The 12,241-nt window shown below is 35.9% G+C and overlaps 1 protein-coding gene and 1 long non-coding RNA gene across 12 annotated transcripts in view; one reads left to right on the top strand and one right to left on the bottom strand.

Moving 5' to 3' along the window:
* Positions 1-12,241, top strand: part of AKAP6 (A-kinase anchoring protein 6) — a 283,028-nt gene that overhangs the window by 182,295 nt on the left and 88,492 nt on the right. For all 11 annotated transcript variants that reach the window (XM_066998060.1, XM_066998067.1, XM_048058598.2 and 8 more), the window contains 2 exons: positions 6,254-6,402; positions 11,822-11,942. In XM_066998060.1, coding sequence (XP_066854161.1) covers positions 6,254-6,402; positions 11,822-11,942 — 270 coding nt within the window. The remainder of the gene's footprint in view (positions 1-6,253; positions 6,403-11,821; positions 11,943-12,241) is intronic.
* LOC106031742 (uncharacterized) overlaps positions 1-12,241 on the bottom strand; it is a 32,895-nt gene that overhangs the window by 14,618 nt on the left and 6,036 nt on the right. The window contains exon 2 of the long non-coding RNA XR_007161323.2: positions 685-766. This is a non-coding gene — a long non-coding RNA (uncharacterized lncRNA). The remainder of the gene's footprint in view (positions 1-684; positions 767-12,241) is intronic.

The raw sequence follows: 12,241 nt of genomic DNA, 5'->3' as shown, positions 1-12,241 counted from the left end.
ACCCGCAAGACAAAAGTAGCAAAATATACTGCCCACTGTTCAATTTTTATTCTTATGAAGATTTTTTTTTTCACCTCACAATTTTGGGATGCTATTGTCAAAACTATTCACAGTCCTGGAAGTCTCTGGAGAGGTTATTCCTTTCATACTTTCCTTCAATGTTTTTTGGTATTTGTGATAAAGGGAACTTCTCTGGATCAACAGCTGAGATCTATTTGAAACACAGGGCATGCCATTCTCCTGTAGTGTATTTAATTTTATACTGAACAGAACCAAAGGCAGGGGGATGATCAGGAATTAGACACCAGAGGTCCAGATTTTAAATTAACACAATGGTCAGGACACCTCCATGGATTTGGTCAGACAATACTGTTGAGGCCACACAACTGATTGCATTTGCACTCCACTGTCCTGAAGTCACAGGTCATGTTCCTAATCTTTATAGCAAAAAAACCTATGTAGTTCTGAAAGCCAAGGGAAACCCTCCAAAATGTATTGCTGTTATTTACTGGCTTTTTTTTTCTTTTTTTTTTTTTCCTTGAATTAATTCTTGATCTGGGAACTGCCTGAGAAGGCAGTTCTGACTTGCTGTAACCTATCTAAAATTTCATTTTATAGCTCCTCTGGACAGGCTTCACTGCGCTGTTACTGCTGTTACTTATACTCCACAATGAGTTTAAGTACCTTGATACGTAAGAATGTTGTTGCCTTGTAATTTTGCTTCTCCTGTGTTGAAGTTTCACGTTGTTGTGATGGTTTTAGTACTCTGAAAAATACAGTGATAAAGTTATTACTGATATAAAAGCATTTCTGAGATTTATGATGATAAAAACACTTTGCTAAGATTTTAGCTGGTAACAAGCATGCCCTGATTAACAGAATTAATTTCCTGCATGATCAAAACACAGTGTGTCCTTTGTAATAGGACTATCAGATGTTCAGCTCTCAGTAAACACAGTTTACAATATAGGATTATTTTTTAATCTGATTCAGTCCTGAAGAGAGTGTGCAAGATAAAGGATGTTAAAGGCAGGGGAGCCAAAAGCAGAAAGGGTAACAGACTTAAGAAGAAATTCAGCTGCAGCAAGGTCGCTGTTTACATTTTGCAGAGGAAGGGGAGGGGGGTGGGGGAATACCAGTTAAAATACCTGGGTAACTTCTTGGAAGTCCTGCTTCTACCCTAAGTGTTTCCAGAAGCAGAAGACGTGTTGGCTGGCTGTGGGGATGGAGTAGTGGACGATCAGTCTGTACAGTCTTTGGTCAAATTCTTGCCTGCCAAATAACTATCTCTCAGCTGCATCTCCATGGAATATATTTTGAGCTGTCTACTCCGCAATGTCATTTTATTCAGTAGTTGCAGACAGAGCCAGGGTCTGTTTCATGTCCTATAATTAGACCTTCTCCACAACTTTTTAATGTGGACAGATAACCAGAATACTGTGTCAGAAAACAGAAAAAAATGCTTGCAAGTAGCATTTATGTGGTCATATGCATTGATCTACTTAATTCTGGTAAGGAATTACTCCCAATTCCATCTGTGGATGTAAATTACAAGGACGTACCAAGCATCCTTGTAATCCTAAATTACAAAGTGTACCAAGCTGGAATATGCATCCTTTTAGAATGATGCAGCTGAGTACTTGTACTTCTATAAACTACACATGCGGATGAGCCTTCTAAGTCTACATGCTGCATAACGCCCTCTGACCACTTCCGTTTTTGGCAAAAGCTAGAACTTGTGCTTTAAGTTGAGACAATATTTTTACACAGTTTAAGGTTAACCAATGGCAGAAAAATTAAATTATGCCTGTATTTCACATGTAATTCTGTAGTAATTACAGTGTAGTGTACAAGTGGTATAGCTTTTTCTACTTTTTCAAAGTCAAGTGTATATAGTATAATTTGTATATTTAAAACAGAACAGTTTGCTTACCGTAATGTAGTTCCTAACAAAAGATGTGATCGCTAGGAAACAGTGTTTGAAAACACTTTCCCTTCCACACAAATTCAGAGATATTTATTCTAGCACATTCCGATATAAAAATTGTTTACAGCACAACAACACAACACTGAGTTCTTATCTCCAATTTACATTTGTGTAAATTTTGAGTCTCTCATTTGACACTCTCTATATAACCTTTCAATCTCCTTCCTCCCATGGTAACAGCCATTATCCCATGTCTTGTCTTTCTCCACTTCACAATAAGGTCATTCTAACATGTACGTCTAACAAGAAATACAATGTATTTTCATTGATTGGTACTGTCTCTGATTACCCCTTCGTGTTATATAGTGATCTGTATAGGAAAGGACGTTCTATGTTGTCATGCAAAGCCAGTCGTAAGGAGTAGAGTCTGTATGCCACGCTCCCTCAGTTTATTTATAAGTTCTTGCTTTTTAGAAAATGAGCTCTCTAGCCTTAAAAATATTTGCTGTTATTAACTCATGACTAGATCTGAATATTTGGCACAAGCGTAGAAAATGTTCACTGTTTTCCCACAGGCTACTGTTTTTCATAGTCATGTACAGAGGTTGGGTCCTCCGGGCTCGGAAAAATCAGTGTTTTGTCATTTGATTATTGGAAATATCTCACGTTAATTTACAACTGAATCTTGTAAACTCATTCCTTCTTGGTAGGACAGTGACGGTTAGAGAGTTTGTGTAACCAGACCACAAACCATCACCAGCATCTTTGTGATTATGTCTTTATTGCAAAAATGTCACTTATAGGATAGGAGGACCATGAAGTGGAAAACAACTGCTGAGCATCATTCCTTGCTTTTTTTTTTTTTTTCTTTTTATTTTGGCATGTTCAGTCTTTCACTTCTGCATTCGGGTATTAAGAGTAAATGAATGATTGCCTCCCATCCAATTTCTATTACGTATATTTGGAATGATGCATATCTTAGCAGGCTTTCTTAGGATTTGCTAGACATCCACATCTATAGTGGTGTGTTTGTGATAGAGATTAAGTTCTTAGAATTGCCTTAAGTAACATGAAAGCATATGTAGGGCAATCTGAAAATGCACTCTCAAAATAAGCTAGAGGGTAAAACAAGTAGCTGTTCTATTGGTTAGCAATTAATAAAGATGCTACTGTTATTCTGCCAGAATACTGCAAAACTGATCCTTCATTCCTATTAAAGATTTTAAGATGAAAATAAACTGCAGTAGATTTACTGAATACATGCTGTGTACTATTTTCTAGATCGTGCCTTGTGCCAGTTAGTTCAGCTTCTGCAGAATGTAGCTTTTTGAGACTTAAACTGATCAATACCTACTTGAGGTCTTCAAAGCCTCTTTGGATTTGCAGCTGATATCAGTAGAACAGGGACAAAAAAATGCTTAAGTACAACAGTGAGATGGATGAATTCATACAGACAAGAAATCAGAGAGATCCATCTGAAACTACACTGCCCGAGTTTGAGTTGCTGTAAGTATCTGCAATAGTTGAAGACAGCAAGTGGGTTTAAAAACAGAGATAGTTGATTTATGGAGAGATCATATTTCTGTGCTACAAGGACTGGGACGAAATTACTTGTATTCAGGATTCATAGTGTGTGATGTTAATGGAGTTCATAATCCTCAGTAGAAAAGGGCCTTCTAACTGTAAGGAAGAAACAATGGAAACACATTCGTCCCTCTCCATATATTTACTTACTCTGCCCATCCTGTACATTCTTTCTCCCACTACTCTATTTCGTCCTCCATTTTCTTCTCTTATTTTTCATATTAAGTTTTTACCTATTTACAATTTTATTTTTTTATTTTTTGCAAGTGAAGAGATTGAAAGATCTGGTAAAAGAGGTCTGCTTTATTTTTCCCCTTTTCTTTTAAAATATATAGGAAACTGCCGGGGGGGGGGGGGGGGGGGGAGGTTGGGAGGGAATTAGAAAATGCCCTCCCAAAATTTATCTCAACTATTGAGATAGTTGTGCTATTTGAGTAATAGCATGTGTTTGATTAGGGCTGAGTTTTAATTCATATATGGGAGGTTACTGAGTCTAGATTATCTGTGAATTTCCTGCTTTTGGACTACTTAGGGGAAGTGTTGGGTTTTATTCTGCGTACATAAGTTAAAGATCAGGAAAAAAGCAAGAAGTATAATCACTTGTCTCCACTTCCAAGTCCATCTTGAAAAGCAGGGAAATTGTTTCCTTTAAATTATCCAGAAGGTTTCAATTCTAGTCTTAAAACAGTCATGGAAGATATATATAAGATATATATATATATATATATATTTTAAGGTAGTTGTTTTGGAAAGTTATCAGTCTTTCACAATGGGGCTTTAGACTGAAAGTGTCATGCCTACATGGAAGTGTCATGCCCAACCATAACTAATATGAATACAAACTGAATAAGTCCTTTCTGATACGAATAAATTAAAAGAGAAAATTGATAGCCTTATGTGGACAGTACAAAATACTCAGCTGAAAGATTATCCTGGTTGGTGAAGAATCCTTCTAAAAAAGAAGGTCAATCAGGAATCCCTGTAGGGAAGGGGATTGTTTATCACCTTAAAGAAAAAGGTACCTGGAGGTAGAAGAGGACCAGGAAGGTAATGGTGTGTGTTTATTGCTTCTTTTGGTCATTTCTGAGTTGAATAAGCAGCAGTTTTAATTATAGTTTCTAAAAGTAGTGTGTTTTACAGCTCTTTCCAACCTTAGCAGCCTACTCTGGCTAACTGGAACAGTCCCAACTAGTTTTGTGTGCCAGTAATGCTTCTTCATGCGTAACCCTGCGTTGTTTCATTTTCCACTGTTTTGGACTAGGTATGAAAACTTTGTATTTCACTTGTGTTGTATGCACTAACAAACGTGGATGTTTTACTTGGGATTTTTATCTGCTATCTCCTTGGAAAATTTGCTAGTTTTTCTGTTTAATTTCTAAAAACATATTGCGATTTACTGCCAAACATAATGAATTTCACTGTAAGAGGAAAAATTTGAAAAGGAAATGAGTTTTCCAAATAGCTGTACTATTACTCAGCAAAAATTGCATCAATGCTAAAGCAAGGCATATGCAAATATACACAACTGTTATTGAGACCTTTGCACCTTCTTTCAGACTTTCTCCACTGCCATTCTTCAGTGCCTGCTTCCCTTCACTTGCCTACATTTGTCCTTACTCTGGATTTTGCACGTTTTCCTTCTCAACTCTAGCCCTTTCCCTGCTTTCTCTTTACAGTAGCCATTCTTCCACAGACTGGTAACTGCCGTGCTGTCAACAACCAAGCGAACTCTTCACTTCCCTGTCCGCAGCCATAGAAAATGCAAGAGTTCTTGCAAAGAATTTCCTCCATGCTTGTTGTGTTTACTTGCCATGGTACCAAATAGTTCAGCAGGCATTCTCCTACTAATATAAATGAGTATGTAGTTACACAGAAGTAGAGGTTTTTGAAGCATTGTCAGAATTTGTAATGCGTTTTTCTTTCACTGAAGCATATTAAAAGAAAACAATAGCATATTGGTCCCCAAGTGCTTTTGAACTTAACTCTGCCCTCTGTTCTCTTCCCTGTTCCTAGGGGCAAGTGTGGCACACAGCAGATTTCATCCTCTTATCATCTGGTTCTCTGAGTTCCAGAATCAAACTGATCACTACAGCTGCAATAAATAAAGTGTCTTTTCAATAAGTTATCATGCCAAATATTATTCAACATTCTTCTGGCCAGGCACAGAGTCTGATGGAAAACACCATTTTTAACTTATTGCCTCTATCATTGCAATCAAAATTGCTGAGTAATCATGGACAACAGCTACGGGAAAGAAGAATGTGAATAATGCCAAGTTGCTTGTTTTTGTTTACACTTGCAATTTAAAATAAAACTGCCTACAACAATATGATTTTCATTAATTATGAGGCACAGGCAATGTGTTGAAAACGTCAGTCTTGAAGCCTTTGAGAAATGTTAGTTTATACATCTACCTGTTCTGACATAGTGTGTCATTTCTAGTATCGTTTTTATTAACATCCAAACATTTTTATGCAGCGTTTGATGGGATATAGATCTCATGGATTATCTAGCACATTCCATGATAGTTACCTAAATACTTCAGTTCTAGCATTTGGGAATACACTGTGCTTTTATCATACTTACTGCTTCAGCCTTTTTGACTATAATGCAAAGAGAAAAATGATGGTGTGTATACTCCTCTGTGTTAAAACTGTTGCAATCCAAAAGCTGTTTTAAATGCATTCTTTCTGATTTTTTTTTTAAATCTATTGTTTTTTTCTTTTTGTTTTCTTTCTCTAGGCTGAGGTTCAGCTATGCTATCTGGAAGCACAAAGAGATGCTGTTGAACAGATGTCCTTAAAGCTGTACAGCGAGCAGTACAACAGTAGTAGCAAGCGAAAGGAAGAGTTTGCTGATATGTCAAAAGTTCACACAGTGGGAAGTAATGGGTAGGGAACTATTCTTTTTGTTGTTTTATTCTCACTGATCTGTATTTTTTTTTACATGATATACTTTTTCTTGCTTCTAGTTAACCGGGATTTTTCTTCCTGGGTCAAGAAGCAGGGGAAAACTCTCTCTATATATTTATTTTTTCATATATTAATGCAGAAATTAATGAGTTCTGGATAATTTATCTAAATCATGGTTTCTTCATGGGACTACCTAACATTATCTAATAGCAATCCATTATTTGATTAAAAATAAATGTAACGTCCTTTCATTTCAAGCTTTTCTCCTGTTATGTCTTCATTTCTTTTGATTTCTTAGCATCTTTCAAGGAAATGGCTTTATAACTTGTTTACTCCACTGTAAGACAATTCTGGCTAACCATAATTCTACTAGTGACTAGGAAAGTTGAATATGAAACTTTTTATATACATATAAAAGTGTATAAATATATACACACACGCATATATGTAAGTGAACTTACAGTTCTCAGTTTAAGCATCCCAGTTTTGTACATCTAGAAAGCTGCAATTTTAACTGTTTTCACGTGAGTTGGTCATCTCAGTCTGACTTAATAAATGTAAACGCACACACACATACTATACATGTATGTGCCTATACGTGTGTATATATATATATAAATATATATATTAAAAGAAACCCTTTATTGACAACTTAAGCAAAGAATCTTGGACAGATTAATCACTGAAATGAAGTCTTGAATGGCTGCCCCTCCTTTTTTCACAACAAAGAAAATATTTTGTAGTTCTGGTTTAAGACTTTTCTAGGAGGCTTTTAAAAAACCCTATCTGCTAACTACTAGCTCCTCTAAATGTCACACAGACCTGTGAGTTCATAATAGTATGGGGTAAAAGCAGTTCAAAGGAGCTAACTAGTGCCCATTGTTTGGGTACATCCTCATTTGGATGCAAGTTTTCTTGTAACCAGAAAATTCAGTAGAACTTTTACCTTCAATTTTGTGTTCAAGGAAAGTCACTGACCAAGATACTCCTACCCCCATAACTTCCTTTTTCAATTGTTAACTCAGTGTTGAGGTCTTGGAAACATAGTTTTATTAAATTACCAACTGTAAAGATAAATGAGCCTTGTAAACATCCCCTCTTATTATACGGAAAGATGACTGTTTTAGAAAAGTTGATGTGGGCTAATTATGTAGGATTACTGAGATCTTGATTACATATGCAGAAATCTGTCAGATTCTCAAACACGCTAGTGCAGCTATTGCCAACCATAAAAATAATTTGTTCCGAATTGGTGTGTATATGTATATAAATGTGCACTGGGGGCTAAATGTTCAAAAACAGCTTATAATTTTGCAGCCAGAGTTGAATGTGAGCAAGACTTGAGGTTGGAATTTTGCATGGGACATAAGACAATTAGACAATAAGAGACATTTGATTTTATTGAGGATTGGGGCTATAAAGCTTTAAGCCTCATGGAAAAATCCAGTCTGTAATTCTACGTATCATATGTGTAAAGCAGATAGCGAAGCTCTTAGCTGCATTCATTTGCACTCGTAATTTCATGCTTATTACTGGCAATGGTGATCTACTGGTGTTCCCTGTTTCTGGGCTGTGGCCACCTTTCTGGGCCAGACAGGAGGCAGATAGATAGAATACCACATATTTAGCCATTATAGAAATACATGGGGGCTAAATTCAGATGGAAAACTTCCATTTGAACCAGTCTGAGGTATTGAACACAATGGAAATGCCTTTTACCTACAGATATACGGCTTTGAAAGTAAGGTTTATTCAGTATTTCCCTACTGCACAAAACATGTGGACAGAAATTCTGTAGTAGGATGAGCCAGCACCTGTTACTAGGATAACTGAGATCTCTACAGGGAACAGGGCATTCAGATAACTGGGAAAATTAGGGTATCTATCCATTAGCAGTTGTGGACATTTGGCCTAGGAGAAAGAAGAGTGCCTACACTGGGAACAAGTGTTACTGTGGATGAAGAATTGTTTATATAGTGGGGAGAAAGATTTGGGAGGTGACTTTGTGCAGGAAACAACTAAACTCGGATAGATAAAGTTAAGGTAGTACCTGCAGAATAAGGGGGTGCCGGTTACTGTGTAAAGAAAGAGATGTACTGCAGAGCGTGGATGTTGCAATGACAATAGAGAGGGTTGTATGTATGGAATATAAGACGATTTTAAGGTCAGAATTTTGATCTCTCCTATATTCTCCTAATAGAAACATGTGAATGGAAAGGAGTTCCAAACAATCATGACCCAGAAACTTGAAAGAACTTTTTGTCTGGATGAATTTTTTTGGCGAGCGTTTCAGTATGTTTACAGTATTTCTAAATAGCATGTGAGTTATGCTGTCAAAGAAATAATACAAACTGGAAGTGTATGTTAAACATGGGGAAAAAGGCTGATGGAAATAGCTTCACATGCCTTTTTATTTATTAATGCCACAGACGAGCTGGTTTTCTCATGAGAAAGGTGCTCATGAATTTTCATTCAAAATAATAAATTGATGTCCACATTTTAAGAAATATGTTTAGGGTTCAAGGGATTAGACATGCAACTCTGCATATCTGATTCCCTGTTTACCAAGATAAAATATACTTCTTAATGTCATTTCAGTTATTATGTAGCTAATGATTTTAGCTTATTAACCAACAAAACCTGTATTAAGGCAGCTGTAGTTTCCTGCCCTTTAACTAACATTATAGCCTTCTCGTTGTTAATGTTTGGGTACTTTTAATGGAGAATTTTTTTTTCCCCAGTAAACAGATGACCTAACTTTTTTTTTTTTTTTTTTTGGCAATCAGTGGATTTGGATAATCTACCAAAATTAGATGTTTTCTGTAGTTCTTGCATCTGCAACACAGACCCAGTATTTCAGAAGTTATGCTTTCCTTGATTCTGCCTGTGGCAATATGAAAAAGATCTGCTAAGCTCAGAAAAAAAAAAAAAGACTCTCAATATAAAAGAAATATCCAATATACCACAGAAATACTGACAGGTACATTTTAATCTTTACCTGTCACTGATCCTACATTTGCTGGATTTTCTGAATATCTTTTTAACACCTTAATAACATAGCTTTTTCCAAATAATAATTTAATAGTAATCAGTATTTTCCATTTATACGTAAGGTATTCATTTTAAAAACAAAGCATTTTTTAAAAAACATCAGAGTTATTTCAGAACTTTTAAGAACATAGCAAATTACAAAAAAATATTGATGATGCTTTTTATGCTGACGTCACTGTCTTTAAGCTCAGGAAAATAACTGCCATAAACAGTTTGCTTAAAAATGGTCTCAGTTAACTTTATTTTAATATCCCCCCTCAAAAAAAAAAAAAAAAAAAAAAGGAAAAGAAATGAAAGAGGCACAGGATCTAAAATATGGGGAAAAAAATAAATCTCTGTTACGTCCTGCATCCCTTCTTGGACTTTTTCCAATTAATACTGTTTCTCTCACTCTTTATTTTGGGTTGAGATGCTTTTTAGAACATTAGCTAGAAATCAAACTGTCCAGCTGTTTCCTAGTGCTTATTTGGGTTTTGTAAAGGTCAGGGAAAAGTGCCTTTGTGTGTCTTTAAAGGATCAATTCATTCTCTTACACCAATAAATGGACGAACTTGGACTGTAACCAAGATGTGGTTCTATAGATATAAAGCAGGTGTTTGGATCCAGCATGTGTTCTGCACATTACAGTGAAATCCCAGTCCACTTCCTGGCACAGTCTCCAAAGGCATCCCATCCCATTCTGGCAGCAGAAGGCTATGAACATTGGATGTAGGATTTGATTCAGTCAGCTTCATATCTTAATTCAAATATTTCACTGCTGAGTGAAAACTGACCAAGTCCAACTGAATCAGTACTAATTTACATGAGATGAAATCAAGCCTCTTATATCATAAAACATATGTTTTAATAACTGCTTGTCGGTTTTACGACGCTGGGTAATACTTGGATAGAACAGAAGGGGAATAAAAGAGCCCTAGATACTGAAGATACTGAAGATACAGCGTGGTTGTACTGTTTTCAGAGGAAGGAAGATTCACTATCACTGCAAATATAGTATTCGAAATGGAGTTTAGTTTCATTTTAGTTTCAAAATGATATCTGAGCCAAATGGCTCCTGAAAGAGTAGTAAAAGTACACAAAGTACAGTGGATTAAACTAAGAGTTACTTCAGAAGCAGGAATCAACTCTTGTACATTATACAAGACTTCCTTTGTTGTCAACTCATTGAAAATTATACCATAGAAGGCAAATGGCTTTTCTTTCTTCCTTCTTTCTTTCTTTCTTTCTGACAGTTCTACTTGTCACAACTTTATATATAAGCTTTCAAAATTACCATGCACATGGTACTCTAGTTAATAACAACTGAAACTGCAGTAGTATTGATAACACTAAAAACATGTTTAGTTCATTGTTTCTCTGTTGAAATACTGCTGGTTTTTTTAATGGTGTTGCTAAAGATGCAGAAAGCTAGAAAAGTTTTTAATAATTGGAGAAATTAGCTTTAGTGGAACATGTACTATTGTTTGATCAATATGGGGCTTTTTTATATTACTGACAAGGCTTTTGTTAGTTCCAGTTTTGGAGGTTTGAAGATCCCTTTTCAAGGGGTATTTTTTTGACGAATGTGCAGTTTTTAGTATGTACCTTCTGTCTTGTACCATGGTATTTTAGAAGAAGCTATGCCTTACTTATTCACTGGGCTTTCAATAGAGAATCACATTAATCCTTTTAAGCTCCTTATTCTAATGATTTATTTTGTTGAAAACCGTAGTGATCCTCCTTTGAATTTTAATGATTGCTGGCTATTCAAGGATTCATTGTTTTGACTTCCTGTCCTTACCTTTGTTTCTTACATGTCTGTAGGGAACACCTGTCTAATACTGTATCTGGCCTTAGTTCTCACTGGCTTACCATATTCACTCAAGCCTATCTTAAGGCGTTAAGTTGAAATGCTAGCTACTCATCCATGAAAATAAATGTAGGATATTTACAGAGATAGGCAGATAGACAGCAGAGGGATAGCTGAATGGATTGAGTCATTTTTCTATGAAAATAATATTTTATATGAATTATATCAAGATGGTTGCAAAGTTTGCTCAATATAAAGTCAGCACTTTAAAAACCATTAATCAACATTATCTATGGGGGATTTCTATTTCAGAAATTTTGAAGCAAATGCAGTATGCCAACAGTTGTCAGGATTTGGCATCAGCTGCTGAATTTAGGTCATGGCACTGGCTTAAATTGGATTTCAGTTTTCATTTTCCTCCACTCTGTATAAATACAGAATGTCTCTTTAGAAATATAACTAGGAACATCATGAGTTTTCAAGAATATATTATTCTAATACAAGATTTTAACAACTACACCGTATTTATGCATAATACATTTTGTTCCTTATCTACAGCCTTTTGGACTTTGATTCAGAATACCAGGAGCTCTGGGATTGGCTGATTGACATGGAATCCATTGTGATGGACAGCCATGACCTGATGATGTCAGAGGAGCAGCAGCAGCATCTTTACAAGGTTAGCGCTACCGTTACTGCCTTTACCTAGCTATAGAAGATCTGATTAGCTTGACAAGTCTTTCTCTCACAGGATATCGCTGCGTTCATTGTATGTATCATGGTGTCTATTAGAATTCCCTTCCCTGTCCCCAACCTCATTTCCATCCCCTGTGCGCTGACAGGCTGCACCGACATCATAATTGCAAGAAAGTTCCCTTTATCACATTCTATTTGGTGTAATTCTATAGAAGGACAAAGATTTGTCTTCAAGATGAATAGAAATAAATGAAACTGCATTAATAAATAGACTGAAACAAA

This window comes from Anser cygnoides, chromosome 5 (genome assembly GCF_040182565.1).
Source record: "Anser cygnoides isolate HZ-2024a breed goose chromosome 5, Taihu_goose_T2T_genome, whole genome shotgun sequence".
NCBI lineage: Eukaryota > Metazoa > Chordata > Aves > Anseriformes > Anatidae > Anser > Anser cygnoides.
The sequence above is the reverse complement of the archived record's forward strand: the minus strand, read 5'-3'. Positions and strand labels throughout refer to the sequence as shown.